At 31.6% G+C, this 17,387-nt stretch overlaps 1 protein-coding gene across 4 annotated transcripts in view; it reads right to left on the bottom strand.

The window, feature by feature from the left end:
• LOC145327227 (WD repeat domain phosphoinositide-interacting protein 4-like) overlaps positions 1–17,387 on the bottom strand; it is a 131,505-nt gene that overhangs the window by 24,291 nt on the left and 89,827 nt on the right. For all 4 annotated transcript variants that reach the window (XM_080170812.1, XM_080170811.1, XM_080170810.1 and 1 more), the window contains one exon: positions 15,628–15,725. In XM_080170812.1, coding sequence (XP_080026938.1) covers positions 15,628–15,725 — 98 coding nt within the window. The remainder of the gene's footprint in view (positions 1–15,627; positions 15,726–17,387) is intronic.

The raw sequence follows: 17,387 nt of genomic DNA, 5'->3' as shown, positions 1-17,387 counted from the left end.
TTTTCAGGGGGGTGTTTTTTTTTAGTTTTTGGGGGGGTTGGGGGTGTTCCAACCCCCAGGAAAATAGCTTAAAACCACCACAGGACCAGTAGATATATTCCCTGAAGAGTAGAGCCCAATCGGTTCAGCGGTTTCTGAGATCTTAAGCTTCAGACGGACAGACAGACGGACAGACATAAAGCTACTTTGTATTATAGATAAAATTTAATATTTAGTTTTGTATAAATATCATCACTTCCCTATGACTTTATTCTTTCTCAGATCTTGAAGTGAAACTTGGCAGTAAGGACAGGGATATGAAGACATTGCTGTTTGTTTTCCTGTAAAATTATTATTTCATAGCTTTATGTTGATCAAATAAACTTAATTAAACATTGCAATGCAAGTCACAAATAAAAATATTATTATCTAACCTTTAACCCCTAATGTTTTTTCTATCTTATTTTCTGTTTGGGAAAGTTGAAGGGCTATAACTATTTAAGTATGGGTATGACACATTACAAAGAGTTGGAATTTTGGAATATCTCCATTCTAGCGGCATAGGATGCCAGCAGGGACAACCAGATAAAAAGGAAAAATATTTTTTTGACCTAAATAACATATTAAAATTTCAAAAAATCCGCAGCAATTTTTTTCCCAATTACCAGCTGAGGCGGCTGGCAGCTACCAAGTACAGCTGCCACTGCCTAAATTTATGTTTTAAGATTTCCAATAAAAAATTTACAAAAGGACATTTTCTGAAAAAATTGTTCTTTTATCTTCAAAAATAAGGAACTTAAAGCCGTTTAGTAAAAGGGACCTTAAACAAAGGTTGTTCATTATTAAACTAACACATAAAATGCTCAAAATATTAACTTATTAACTTTCTATGTTCTAAATCAGAAATGAAATATGTATAAAGCTATGCAATTTCCTATAACATAAAGCAGAAGCTTGAAGTCAGCATGAAAGGTATATGCTACCTTGTTTATCTCTGTGAGTTTGAATAAAAGATCAATGTTGAAATGTGTTTCAATGCAGTCTTCAACTAATGCAAGCAAAATAGCTTTTTTTACACCTGAAGATTTGATTTTTTCGCAGGAATCACTGGTGCTGTTATCTGCAGAAATGATGCTCAGACCTAATTTCAAAAATCCACGTCCTCCATCAGCATATAGTTTGATATGGACCTTATTGTATTTTCTTGCTGTGCAAATTCTGTCAATCAATGTTGATGCATTAGCAAAAACTATATGCTTATCCTCATATTTTTCAAAATTTTTTTTTGAGCATGTTTGAAGCTTATGGGTTTCAACTTTGTACAGATCTAAAAGCTCTCTTCCTTGGTCGACTACTGATGAAGCCAGATAAGGTTCTACTACACTTAATCCTAATTTAGGTTCATTTTTATCATTAAAGTTGTTAAAGTATATCAACAGTACTGGGACGTCCAAAAGGTGATTACCCCCCCAAACAATTTTTAGAAAAAAATTTTTAAACCCCCTCCCCCATGTACAATTTACCCCTACATTGGGAGGGGGTATTTACCTAAACCCCCAAACAATTTAGGGAGGGGAGGGGGTAAATACCCTCCCGAAAACTAGGTAAAATCTAGCTGCACTTTAAAGGAGAATCATATTGGTTCATCAGTTAGCAAGATATTTTTGAGTTGATTAATTGTGTTTTCAAGTATAGGAATGAGATACTTATATTTGTAATAGTACACTAGGGTAAAAATCTTTAGAGGGGTAATAACAATTTTCGGCATATTATATCTTTGCAACAGTAGTTACCTAAATATTGAAATTATTCCAACTTCATTGAATGGACAGACTGTTAGACAGACAGACAAACAAATAGATGAACAGACAGATGGACGCACTGCCAGACAAACAGACAGGTGGACACATAAATGGATAGATGTAAGTTATAGAGTAGCTCGGCTACTAAAAATAAACATTTTTAACTAAAAAAGGTGCTCAGTGTTTCGATTTGACCTTATTTTTTTCTAACAGTAAGTCAGTTAGAGTTAGATTGAAATAAACAAATGCTAGTTAAACCCATAGGTTTGGCATGATTTAAAGTAACAGTGAAGTTTTTAATACAGTTAATATTTTTAAAATGAACATTCCTTGAACACCACGAATCCAGGTAGCTACTTTGAACAACTGGTTATTGCTGAGGTTGATAAGTTGCTTGATATATATAAAATCTTCTTTCATAAACATCTTCTTTTGGGGCACTTCTGGATTCATTATAATTGACTTTCGTTTACCCCTTGTAGCAAGACTTATCAAATTGTTTCTTTTTTTGTCCATAGCAATGGAGTCTAAAAGAGATGAAATAACTTGTTCTTTTTTCTGATGACTAACATTGCTTAATAGTGCAACAATATTTTCAGGTATGCATTTTTCCCCACATTCATGACCTTTGCCCTTGTGGATTTCACCAAAACAAATATTGCAAATAATTATAGTTTCCTTGTTTTGTGTAACTTTGGCTTCAGTTGTAGTCATATATACAACTTTGTTACCTTTTTGTCTGGCTGTGCTGCATATCATGCAGTTGCAGGGTTCGTCCTTGTTTGATCTGGTATTTAGTGGCATGTTCATATTTTTGTAATCAAAAACTGGTCTTTCCTTTGCTCTCTCTCCTTTTTCCATTTTGTCAATCCAATATCTACAGGTGCTACAAAGTATTGTGGGATATTTTTGATCAGTTGGATCATATTCTGCTAATACGTTCCTTTTTACTTTGTCTAATAAAGATTCATTAATGTTAAATTTTTGTTTGTTTACTTTTTTAGTGCAATAAAAACAAATCTTCTTTCTGTTTTCCTCATGACTGCTCATTTTTGTCTACAAGAATTTGTAGTCAAAGTTTCAAAAAAGCAAAATGATATTAAAGAAACAAAAGTTTGTATTTTTCATTTTTAATGTTCCAACATATGTAACTGTAAGGTGTCTTATTTGCCAAGCACAACAGTTTGTCGCTACCTCTCTTATTTTTATAATTTTATCAAATTTACAGGGTGCCCACCAAACACAGTGTTTTTGATATCTAGCCATATAACCAAATTAAATGTTAAAAAAAGATCTATTTGCATAAATTCTGTGTTATGACTGAACTAATATGGTATTGAAGAAATTGGAATCCAGGTTCTTTAATTTAGGTTAATTTTACATTGAGCAATCTAGTAAATTGTTTTTTTTTGGCATATTTAGAGCTAAAAATGTAACTCAATAAATAAGAGGGGGGGGGGGGGAGTTTGTACACTTATAGGAAATGAAATTCAGTATAAAAGTTTGGGAGGGACGTGTGGGCTTGTTTTTATAGTTATCAATCTAATTTTTGTAAAATCTCTTATATGACTGGATGTACACATAAGACTTTGAAAATTGAATTTTGGTAATTTCCTTCTAGGGGTTTGTGGAGCAAAAGACCCCCAAAACACTGAAAACATGAGTTGAGAACTTATTTTTTTTAATGATTTTAACCTGATTTTTTTAAAGAAAACTTTTTTAATATAACTGAACTAAGGAACCATTACACATTCCATTTTGGGATTTTCCTTCTGGGGGCTTTTGGATCATAAAACCCCCCAAAACACTAAAATTATGTGTTTTGAGCTTATTTTAAAGATATAAACCTGATTTTTTTAAAGAAAACTTTTTTTAATAATAATTAAACTAAGGAACTATAACACATTTCATTTTGGGACTTTCCTTCTAGGGGCTGGCAGAGCAAAGGACCACCCAAAACATTAAAAATATGAGTTCTGAGCTTATTATTAAAGATATCAACCTGATATCAAAAAAGATTTCTTTACAAAAAATCAGGTTGATATCTTTAAAAATAAGCTCAAAACTCATAATTTTAGTGGGTCTTTTTGTTTTGGTGGGTCTTTTGATCCACAAGCCCCTAGAAGAAAAGTCCCAAAATAAAATCTTATGTGTACATCCAGTCATAATAGAGATTTTACAAAAAGAATTAGATTGATAACTATATTAACAAGCCCACATGTCCCTCCCAAACTTTTATACTGAATTTAATTTCCTATAAGTGTACAAACTCCCCCCCCCCCTTAATTATAATTTTTGTTTCCAAGTGAAATAAAACAGCCCATAGATAGTTCAGTTGTTTTGATTGATTAAAACAGAATCTGTCCTTTTCCCAATTTCCCCACTAATAAGACAATCAATTTTTTGGAAAAATGCAAATCATTTAGATAAATAGATTTGAATTTTTCATAAATATTGTACTCTAGTATAGAAAAAAATTAGGTCTTTGATCATCTATCAAAACTAGTTAAAAATTAATTCTTTACAATATATCAATGAATTAACATAAACATGTTGAATAGCTATTACCAATTTAAACACATAAAATTCGGCTGCACAGGAAAATATGTAAAATGTAAAAATAAATGTATTATGCAATACCATTTATTTTTATCATATATACAAATACAGGGTGTTTTTTTTAATAGGACAAAAGTATTGCTTACTATAACCCACTTGCCATTGACAGAAAATAATAATCTATATCTTAATTTCTTTATTGGGTTGGGGCAGTTTGTATGAGAAAAAAATATTTAGCAATTTTCAACAAATTATGCTTTAAAAACCGGTTTTTCAAAGTACCTATTTTTGGAAGATTTTTTGATCATGACCAATTTAGAGTGTGGGCAAAAATGCATGCATTTTTAAAAATCAAATTGCACGGCGTGTGTAAATAGTAAAAAATGTTATGCATACCATTAGAATTGTCATAAACTCTATTTTTTGGAAATATATGTATCATATTCATGCTATTTGTAGTATAGAAGCTACGTTTGAAAATCTGAGAAAGTTTTGAAAAAGTGGCTGAGGAAAAAGTAACTTTAAAGAAAAATGCTTTTTTAAAGTGAAAGTGCATGTTTTCTTTTTAATTTCAATACTTTTTACAAAACTTATATAAAGATGTTTCCAAGAAATTTTCTTCATGCTGAAAGCACTTTTTTCACTTGTTCTAAAAGGCATTTTTAGAATAGTGTATAATGCAAAAACTCCCTTACACAAAGAAATCCTATAAAACATAGCAGTAGATCAAAAGTTTACATAAACAGAAATCAAACACTTTTTATTTTATTAAAATAGGTTAAAAAATAAAAAAGTTACAGCTAAAAAACTTTTATTAAACATTTAACAATTGGGGAGGGAAATTGGTTATAAGAAAATGCATTCAGTAAAATTTGAAAAGTAGTTTTTTATATGTAAAAGAAATGTTTTTTAATGCAATAAAAAATGCTTTTTTGATGGTCAATCTGTAGAGTTTATGATGATTCTAACGATATGCATAACATTTTCTGCTATTAACACAAGCCGCGCAATTTGAATTTTAAAAATATATGCATTTTTGCACACTCTTTAAATTGGTCATGATCCAAAAATCTTCCAAATATAGGTACTTTGGAAAAATTGGTTTTTATGACATAATTTGTTGAAAATCGCTAAGTATTATTTTGTTATACAAATTGCCCCAACCCAATAAAGAAATTAAGATGTAGATTATTATTTTCTGTCAATGGCAAGTGGTTTATATTAAACCATTAGTGACGAACCAGGTATTAAAACCCAGTTCCACCCGGTTCAAGAAAATGTTAAAAAAAACAGTTTCCAGTCTTCAAATTGCATCATTCTCAGTATGAATCCCTCCTCTACTACCCTGGTTTTCATTTCCCCCTGGAGCAGGCAGTTTTGCTTACTTCCGTTTGCCGGTATAGCTCAACAAAATTTGAAAACCACGAAAATTTTGGTGAATTCAAAATACCCCTTCTAACTTTTTGATTTTTATAGTAAAGTCGCTGATTTTTTTCGTGAAATTTAATGTTTATTGACAAGTACATCTATTTGTGAATTCGTTTTATTCAAATTATTATTTTTTATATGATTTTTTTATTGTTTTTTTACGCCCTATTATGACCCGGTTCGACATGGCCATAAATGCCCGACAGTTTTAAAACCCTGCTCGGTTTTGGTTTTATTACCCGGTTTTAACTTTTCAACCATTAAATATTTTTTTATGATTTATTATTCTTGAGCCACCCTAATCAGTATACCCTAGTAATCTCTATATGTGTCCTCCAATATTTTTATGCTCGTTTTCTGATATGTATTACCCAATTTTTATATGTTCTTTTTTTGTAGTGTGTGTGTTTTAAAACTTCAAGAAACGGGTTTTTTTAATCGAAAACGGCAGCACCTATAGCTGAAACACTAAATTGGTTATAAATCGCTTCGTATATTACTTTTAGCTCTATAGATTACATGAGGTTGTGTAGTTTTAAATTACGGATCGTATCAAAGTTCTAAAAAGTGTTCATCTCACTTTGGGCGTTCAAAAATTACATTTTTCATTTTTTTGCCGGTTTTTTTTCCAACTTTCCTGTGCCTGCCACCAGGGGCGTCCAAGCTTTTGATTTTGGGGGGGGTAAAATTTTTTTAAGGGGGGGGTAATTCAGTTTTGGGGGGGGTAAAATGGCACGCGAAGCGTGCCGCAAATTTTTTTTTACCCCCCCCAAAATTTTTACCCCAAATTTGCTTGGGGGGGGTATTTACCCCCCCTGAAATCTGTTGGCAGGGGTAAAATTTGTTTACCCCCCCCCAAAATTTACCCCCCGGGTAAAATTTTTGGGGGGGGTAATTTAAATTTATCAAAAAATTTAGGTGCCTATGACAAAAAATACCCCCTCCTAAATGGTTGGGGGTGCCTACGGAACCCCAGGGTAGGGGTAAATTTTAAATGGGGGGGGGTAAAATGAAAAAAAAATTGGGGGTGCCTACGGCATCCCCAAATTCGTTTGGGGGGGGTAATCGCCCCATTACCCCCCCCCCCTTGGACGTCTATGCACGCCACTAGAGCAAAACAAAAAAATATGTTTTCCGTTTTTACCATTATAAAGCTTCCCTGAGATTTTCAGCTCGATCGGCCCATAAAAGTGGCGCTCGGCACTAATGGGTTAAGCAATACTTTTGTCCTATTAAAAAAAAACACCCTGTATGATGTAAGATAAGATTATTTATCAAAACAGATATTTTTATGGTGCAAGCTAACTGTTTTTCGTTTTTTAAAAATAATTTAGATAATCCTACTTCTTTTTGTCTTGGAATATAATTTGTTTAGAAACACCTAAAAATATTATTAATGTCTTGATACAGACATTGTTTGGACAAACCCAATGCATTGTTTACTTTAAAGGTCATATGATCCAACAAACTATTACATTTTATCAGGTGGAACTATATTGTATTCAGAGCCATGATCATGGACATCAAAGCTTTTTTATTTGGGTGGGGGAGATAAAAAGACGAAATTCTTTAAAATCCTATTTTATTTGAGGAAGGGAGGGTAAATACTTCCACCAAAATGGTTGTTGGTAAATTTTTTGGTTGGAGGGGGGGGGGGGGGGGGAATGAGTAAAATAACATTTTTTTCTTCTTAAATATACATGGTGCCTATGACATCCCCAAATGCGTTTTGGGTGTGTGTATGTGGGGAGGGGGGTAAACAATAAACACACCCTTGGACATACCTGACAAAACAAAGTATTTTCATTTTTAACCTTTTTAGGGTGTCCCAAAGTAAAAAAAATTATGCATAAATAAAACACAGTTTTAATCAGTAATTAAAGGCCTGTTTTATGTCACTTGGAAACAAAGTAATCAAAAATTAAAAATTCTCAGTACAGAAAAAAAATTTATCTAACAAGATTTAATACTAAAGAGAAGAATTGGAGAGAGCTAATAAACATACAGACATAGTATACAGTATTGGAACCATTACAAATAAGCTGCTGAAAAAATTAAAGGCATTTAATTTTTATAACAATGCTTCGCTACTAAATGAATGACTGTCCCACAAAAAAAACATATTTAATTATTTGGGAATCGTCCCTTTCGTAACATGGCCCCATAAGGGGTGATTCGTCGTATTTTTAAAATGGCTTTTTATAGGTTATTTTAGGTTAGGTTAGGTTATATTTGATTAGGGGATTTCCCCACAGGGTTAGGTAATTGGCTCCGCAGGGTTAGAGCCCCCCCGCAAGGGCTAGAAATAGGAGATAAGCTACTGTTTTAAATACAAAGAATCGCCCAATAAGGTGCGATGTTACGAAAAGGACTACACCCGATTATTTTTATATTACTATGTCACCTCACTTTTTAATAATTCACTATATTTTTCAAAAACCTTTTTTTCACCCTTATAATTAAAAATTTCTTTTGCCCACAGGGAGAAAATATTCTTTTTTTTCTTTCTAGGTATATCAAATGGCTGAATTTTTTAATCATTACGACATACATGTTTAAATATAAAATAGAGACAATGCGGGTTTTTTTAATGTACAAAAGTAATTTTATTACAAGAAAAAAAGAGTATCTTTCATTAGAACTAAAAGTAGCTTTTTGTTCATGTTAAAAATCCTTTTTATGTTTCTCAGTAAAGAATATTATAAAATACATGCATGCCTGAAAATTAGTTTTAAAGATTCGTATTAAAAAGGAAATAGAAACTAAGTCGTCGTTATATTTATTGTTTGTTCTTTTTGGTGTAAGGTTTTTTTTAATGAAACTTTTTTGGATCTCGTTAATTCGATTTCTGCGGATTTTCTGGTTGCCAGAAATGAAATCTACGCATCTTTTTTAGCTAGATGGCATTTGTCTGGTTAAGATTGGATAAAAAATTCTTTGGTTGGTTAAATTTAATAAGTGTGGATGCGAAGATACTCTACAAAACTTGCTTTTTATACTGCATTGATATATATTCTCAATGATGATAAACAAATTACCCCTTTTATAGATTAAAGGGGTAGTTGCACGAATGCATTTGAACTTAATTTAGTGAACCGTTTTTCCTGGTCAAATTTATATTGCATATATTTGAAAGAAATTCAATTTTCTGCAACGTAGTTTTTAAAATATCAAGACTTAAAAATCGTATTTTTGTAATATGAAATTTATAGAGCTAGCTTTTTTTCACAAAAACAGCATGACGACTTATTTATTGATGTCTAATTGCTTGTTATTTATAGTAATACAAAATTGAAAATGTTTGATGGTATTTTTGACATGCACTTCATGCAACTATCTGTTCATGGGTTGAACAGTTTGGAAACTCCTAGTTTATAACCCAATCAAAATGTACCCACATTTTTTTGAGCCAACAAACAATATAATTCAATTACCAGTGCAATAATAGAAATAGAAGAATAGAAGCATATTCTGAACCCTTTTTTCGTCAAATCTAAGAAGAAACATTTCTAGCAGACAAAAGTATTGTTTACTTTCGACTCAAGCTGATGTGGATTCTTAAGAAATTATAGACTCGCTACTCGATAGTGAGGCAAAATTATTTTTGCGAAAAATCATCCAAAAGCACATTAAAAATCTACAAAAATTAAACAAAATCATATGTTAATAACCCTTTTAAGATTTTATTTATTTTTTGTAAATTTTTTTATTCGATTTTGGAGGATTTTTCACAAAAATAATTTTGCCTCACCAGCGAGTAGCCAGCCTAACTTTTTTTTAAGAATCCACCTCGTTACTAAGATTTCAAATTTAAACGAAATTTTTGGGCAATTAATTCTGATTCCGCAAAGCTTTCTACTAAGAAAATATACTGTTTACAGCTGACTTTTATCTATGTATGAAATGAAAAAAACAAGCATTCGTAACAAGATGTGTACAAAATTTCAACCAATGAAATTAAATGTATGTACCGATGCGATTCTCCTATTGGCTCAATCAGACATTCCCTCTCTTTCTTAGTACCTTTATTAGTGCAATTCACTGTAAAATGTCCCATCCATGTTATTGGATAGGTTTGAATATGGAAATAATATAAACATTTCTACAATCCAAATTATTCAGATATATTCTATTTAGTTTTTGTACATAATAATATTGTAACACAAGGATGACAACATCCATAAAAGCGAGGCTCTGAAACGGTATGACAGACGAACATTAAATCTTGGAGAGTACTGAATATACAAAATATGAATATACAGTGTGTTTTTTTATGAGAACTTTTTTGAAAGTAATTTTACCCCACTTATAGTTATCAGAATTTAATGATTAATGGCTTATTTTCTTCGTTTTTTAAGGCAATTATTAGAACAACAAAAAAATATTTCAGTTTTTATTTAAAAAGTACAGTAAAATCTGAAATTCAAAACTTAGGTTTTAGCGCATTTTTCTTATGCTCAAATAATCAACCTTTTGCAAGAATGACTGCTAAACACTTCAAAGTTGAGATATAGAGCTAAAATGTATACAGATACTATTAGGGACATGTACTAGAACATATCAAAGTTTGAAGGTCATATCTCAACCAGGGAGGGAGTACTGGCCCCCCAAAGTCGACTACAGAAAATCCATTTTTTTAAGAAAAATGCGCTGAAATATTTTTTTGTTGTTCTATTAATTGCCTTAAAAAACAAAGAAAATAAGCCATTAATCATTAAATTCTGATAATTATAAGTGGGGTAAAATTGCTTTCAAAAAAGTTCTCATAAAAAAAACACACTGTATAAGTTTTGTCAAAATTATATGTAAATTTGTTGCAAAACTTCTTAAATATAGAATTCTGTTTAAGGACTTGATTATAGAGATGCTTCGCTCGAAATATTGTAACTTATTGTAATAGGAATCAGTAATCCAAAAATCAGATCAATTGGCTGATTTTATCACATAAAAAATTGTTGTAAAAAGTTAAAAAATTAACATGTTTAAAATGGACGTCACCATGCTAAGTTTGAAATCGATAGGACAATTCTAACATGCCTAATTAAACGAAAAAAGCTATCCGTTACGGACGGACTGACCGACCCCAATTATAGAAAAGCTTCGCTTTTAAAAATGGTAAATTGTTTTTTTGGTTGATGTACTTTTTATCCCCCTGCATATTATATGAACAATATTTAGGTTTTTTTAGAATAATCTTTCTTTCAAAATTTTTGTTGAAAATGCTTAAAATCTTTATTATCTATTGAAAAGCCTTGAAAAAGCATTGATATATAAATGCAAAATTTGTGCTTTTTACTTAGAAACAATTTTCATTGCAAGACAAAAAATTAACTAAAAATCTCAAGAATTGGACCACTAAAAAAGAAAATAATAGTCATTTCTAGCATCGTATTATAAACAGCTTTCCGCGGATATAGAAATCTTACGATTGTACATTTTTATATTCGTAGAAAGCTGGATATAATTTGATGCTTGGCATAGTTTTTTCGTATGGATGAGAACCGGTTCTTATCCACCAGATTCAAATGAATACGAGAAATGTACTTATTTATTATCCTAATTTGCTACGTATTTACAAAACCCAGACTTTTATTTATACCAGATGTGTTCAATACTGCTCAATTACACTATATGTCAGGGTACTACACCCATCAAATAAAAAGGGCGCGGTGGCTAAAAATTGCAGCTGTAGCTGTTTTTAGATCAATGAAATTCTAAAAAATTCTGCGTTTGTCTCCACTTTTGTCGGTTAACTGAGGTGGATTCTTTAAAAAATTTGCCCAACTAATCGCTTAGTGGGGCAAAATTGTTTTCGGGAAAAATCCTTCAAAATCACATTAAAAATCTACAAAAATTAAACAAAATCATAGAAGGGTTATGAACATAGGATTTTATTTAATTTTTGTAGATTTTTTATGTGATTTTGGAGGATTTTTCACGCAAACAATTTTGCCCCACTAATCGATTAGTGGGGCAAATTTTTTAAAGAATCCACCTCAGTTGACCGACAAAAGTGGAGACAATTGCAGAATTTTTTAGGCACTTAAAAATAAGGACTGACAGCTAGGGGCTACGATTTTTTAATGTTTTTCCAGTCAATAATATTATGAAATATTATGTCGGTTGCGGCTGGCAAGCCCAGATAATTGTTGAAATATGTGTTATAGACATACGCATACCCACGTTATGTTTAATGTGTTTTCTCCCATATATCCATTCTATTAAACAAAAACTATAAAAGTATATAAGTATAAAAAGTGTATTTTTTCTATTCAATGTGCATTCAGAGAAGTAATTGAATATATTGGAAAACTTTCATATCATAAAAAAAACTTATAGAGAATAAAAGATACATAATATTTACAAAGGTTAACATCATAGACGTCCAAGGGGGGGGGGGTAATGGGGCGATTACCCCCCCCCCCCATTTAAAATTTACCCCTACCCTATTAAAAAACGGATTCCGGATCCGGATTTGGATTCCAAAATTGGCCAAAAATTGGGCGGATTCCGGATCCGGATTGCCAACCCTACTTACAACAGATGAGCAAGTACTCTGACTAAATAAAACTAGCTGAAATAACGACCCACCTTATCCCCCCCTCCCCTCCTTACTGAATGAACGTACAGACCAATAAGTGATGTCCATGTTAGCAACCTAAATTGACCATAATTTTTCACTTGTTATAATATCCACGTATATTCTAAATCCATTTACATATACTGAGTGTTCATAAATAATGCAGAATTGAACTACCTAATTTATGGATGTTTTTATCCTTGTTTTTTTTTTAAGGCCAGTCTGGCTGAGACATAACCAATAATATTTATTATTTATAATTGTATTGAATACTAGAGGCTTCGCCCATAGCCTCTAGGGGCTTTTCCCCCAAGTTGTAATTTAAAAAATGTAGTACATGTGTTGCACGACCAAATAGTTGGCATCATCTGCATCAAAAAAAATTGATTGGGAAATTTTTTATTTTTTTTTGGGGGGGGGGGTGTCCCACCCTCAAGAAAATAGCCTTAAACCACCACATTACCAGTAGGTATATTCCCTGAAGAGTAGAATCCAGTCGGTTCAGTTGTTACAGAGATCTTAAGGGACAGACTGACGGACGGACAGACAGACAGACTGACGGACGGAAGGACGGATAGACGGACGGACAGACATCATTCTACTTTATATTAAAGATACATAAAAAAATTGAAATATTAGGATAATGTTACAAGGAATGATCCTATGTCAGACGGTTTGCTGTTATAGTTAGGGAGTAAGGGAGGGGACAATGGATCAAATATTTTTCAATTCAAAATTCAATTTTTAGGAGTCTCAGACTTTGGGTACTGGCTTAAAGGGAATGTGCACGAATACAGCAGATTCTGACTGACTTTGGGTACTTGCGCATCAATGCCCCGCTAACTAGCTGAGCTAGTTTTGAAAATGCAGACAGAAAAATTTGTTATTAATGGCTGGTTTTAACAAAAAAAATTTCCCAAGAAAATGTCATTTCATGTATAGAAACTCTACTGTGATATTTATGTATTAAATAATCTAAGAACCGCTTGAATTTACGTGTCAGTTATAAATATATGAGAAGGGTTGAGGTAGTTCTAAACAAGATTTTTCTAGTGATTAATTACAGAATGTTTACTACATTGTGATGTGTTGATAATTTAATTTTCAAGTAAATGATTTTTTTCTTAGAAATAATTTTGTTCTAAATTAGGTTACCATGATCCCTTTACAATTTTGGTGAAATTTTCTTGATAAATCTGGTTTTCATTGCTTTTCAGCGAACCCTTTTAAATTGAATTAATTGCCCATTGTCCCCTCCCTTACTCCCTGTGTTATAGTAGTTAATTAGTGGCTAGGCCTTGAGGGGGGGTTATGAGTCGACCCACTTTAATTGCAGTTTTAAAAAGAAAGTTTAAAAAAAACTTAAGGGTGGGTTAATTATAATCTAGATGCGATTTCTCTTGGGAGGTGGTGAAACCGTTCCCAAAAAAAGTTATAAACCTTCCTAAGACCTATGAGAAGCTATAATATGAAGGAGTTCATATCGATTCAAATGTTACAGAGATCCTTCGGTATAGACACATGGCAGACAGACACAGATCCTGTTACTTTTATATTAGGACATTAGATAAAACTATTTGCCTTGAAACATTTTATGTTCATAATTATGAACGTTGGTACTATCAGACAAAGACTTTAAATCAAAGGGTTAATTTTATGTAATTTAAATGGTTTTAAAATAATTTCAACGTTCCATCAAATTTACCAAGATAAAGGGTTTATTATTACATGGATCTTACACCAGATTATCATGTACTCTAATAAAGAGAAACTTGTAGCTGGCTAAAATATAAAAAAACAATCCAACTCCTTTACTCCATCCCAAACCCCTCCTACTGGATGAATGAACTGACCAATAAGTGATGTCTATGTTAGCAACCTAAATTGACGACAATTTTACCCCTGTCAACGTATATTCTAAATCCATTACCAAGATATATACAGTGTGTTTTAGCGCATTTTATTCAGCTCAAATCTTCTACCCCTTTGCAAGAAAAAAATTGGATTTTCAGTAGTCCACTTTGGGGGGCCAGTACTCCCTCCTTGGTTGAGATATGGCCTTCAAACTTTGATATGTTCTACTGCATGTCCCCAAAAGTATCTGTATCAATTTTTAACTCTGTATCTCAACTTTGAATCGTTTTGCAGTCATTCTTGCAAAGGGTAGAAGATTTAAGCATGAGAAAAATGCGCTAAAACCATTTTTAGATGTTGACACCTAGGTTTTGAATTTTTGATTTTACTGTACTTCTTAAATAAAAACTGAAATATTTTTTTGATGTTCTATAAATGGTTATAAAAAACGAAGAAAATAAGCTATTAATCATTAAATTCTGATAACTATAAGTGGGTTAAAATTGCTTTCAAAAAAATTCTCATAAAAAAAACACACTGTATATGCCAAAGATTATATATGGGGTTATAGATTAGCTGCGCCAAAAAAATATTAATTCTTTTATTTTAAGTTGTAAACTGTATATTACAATATGTTCTAGATTAATCAATTGTTATTTAATGTGTACTGTATTATATCAAGTTTCGTATGGTAACATAATATAATTATCATATAGTATGTTTCAAATGAAGATTTTCTTTATAAAAAGTTATATCTTTAGAGTTTGATGTTGAAATATATCATGTATTAGCTTTTTATCGCATCGTATTAGAGACAGATTTTCGCGGATATTAATATAAAAATTATAAGATTGAGGTTATTTATAATTTTTATTTTAATAATCGTAAAAAAACTGTCTATAATACGATGCTATACATGATTTTTCAGTATAGCTGAGAACCGGTTCTAATCCATCGGATATAAATCGGTTTCTAAGCCACACTGAAAATAATCTTAAAGGTTAAAAGTCACAAAGTAACAGAAAGCGAAAACCTCCCCTAGATACCAATGTATACATATCATATCTGGAACTTATAATATGCTTAGATACATTTTTTCCAAACAATTTTTTGTGATAAATCTTATATAAAAGTAACAGGAAAACTATGTGTGTGTAGCGAAGGATCTCGCTAACCGCTTAACCAATTTAGTTCTCCTTTACAGTGAATCTTCTTATAGGTCCAGGGAAGGTTTATAACTATTTTGAAGGAGTGTACTTTCACTTTCCAAAAAGAAATTTTCAAAAAGAAAAAAAATGCCCCACCACAATTTTAAAAAATATCTTTTTCTTTCAAAAACTAATATTGAATGTGGAGTGTCGACTTAAGCCCTTCCTTCCATCCCTTCCCTCAAGTGCTCCTAGAGGCATCATTATATAAACTGACCTAAAATTGATGCAATATATTCTAGCTGGGTCCGCTCCACGTCGCAACTCTACAAGTTGAACTCGCTTCACTGTGTCCCAGATGCGGATGAGGGTTCCCTAAAGAAAAAAATTAATTGAAACAAGATTAGGTTGTTTTCCTAAAACTTGAAAAACAAAGAATGCTATTTTTTCTCGTGTAAAGGCATACAAACCCTGAACAACGTCTAAAAGTTATTTTTTAAAAACTTAATATCTAAAAGTATTACAAATCCGAAGAAAAAAGACGACACACGAATTTTATTTGGACAGACAACCATACATTATACTACGTTGACATACGTATAGGACTGAAAATTGTTTCATCTAAAAAATCCGATTAATAATGGCCAAGTTAAGCAAAATTTTATGTAGACAGACACACAAACATCCCACTCCTTTGGCATGTAGACATCCTATTACTTCATTTTCAGAATTCTGAATATTACCAAAGTCTATAGGTAAGTTTTGATGTATTTTTTTGAAAGATTTTTGGTATTAATTTCTTTTTATAAAACTATGTAAATGGTAAAAGAATTTTGTAAAAATTACCATTTCAAATAAGAATGTTAATCTAAAGATTAAAGAAGATAAAATTATCTAATTTTGAAATGACATAATATCATATAATTATTGTCAAATGCTATATTAATGTCAAACTGCACTTAAATGCACTCTTATAAGTGAAACTGATTAACAAGGGCGACTAGGTACTATATATGAACAAAGGAGAAAACGCGCTCACAGAGACAACAACAAACTCTCGCACACGAATGCCGCACTATCGGAGGTAAAATTAGAGGAAATGTCGTCTTTTTTAACTCAGCGGAGTAAGGTTTAAGAGGCATAGGAAATTTTCACAAAGAGCACGATTAATGACTCAAGGAACGCTTCCTTTCCGATACAGATACATTAGATCAGGAAAGTAGGGGATAATGGGTTGTTTATTAAACTGTTTCCCAAAGTATTTAAATAACGTTTTCTTATTCGTTGGCTTAACAACTTTGGAGACTTTTTTATGAATTTTGATTGGTTGGTTCATTAAGTTGAAAAGTTCATCCCTTTGATCCCTGACATTAGATGCAATAATATAAACTAGTGGCTGTGCCCCTAGAATCTAGAAGCTCTTCATTCAAAAGCTGAAAAAAAGCCTAAAATGATCCACAAACTTAAATGTAACAACAAAATAGCCTAAAATCATCCTGGGACCTATATAAAGTAACCCTGAAATAGACAACTAAAATCCTTTCTGCTTTATATATATAGGATAGATCTGTTAAAGAAAGCAAGAATTTCCTCTACAGCAAAAATTGAAAACAGACAAACACAAATAAATGAAAGCTTTGCTTCCCTAATAAAAGTTAACGTTTATCTATTTATGAACAATATTTGAAATATTTTTTATAATTCTAAAAATATATTTTGCTTAAGTGCTTAATATTTTATCATTATTGAGTAAAAAATCCATTGTGCACTTTTTAAGCTAAAAAAAATTAAAATAAAACATCAGATGGTTCGATTCTTAGTACGGGAATTTAGTTATAAAATGCACGTAGTTTGACAACATTCAGTGCACGTCGTATATTATTCACTTTGAAAAGAAAACTAATAACAAGGAAGAAGTCTTTCATACCAGGGTAGCAACTAAAATTACATTGAAATAAATATGCTTTCACTAAAAGAATTTTGGGAATAGTCCCTTTCGTAACATCGCCCCATTTGGGGCGATTCGTCGTATTTTTA

This window comes from Acartia tonsa, chromosome 8 (genome assembly GCF_053477335.1).
Source record: "Acartia tonsa isolate MP-2025a chromosome 8, ASM5347733v1, whole genome shotgun sequence".
Classification (NCBI taxonomy): Eukaryota; Metazoa; Arthropoda; class Copepoda; order Calanoida; family Acartiidae; genus Acartia; species Acartia tonsa.
Note: the sequence above shows the minus strand (reverse complement) of the source record. Positions and strands in the feature narration are given on the sequence as shown.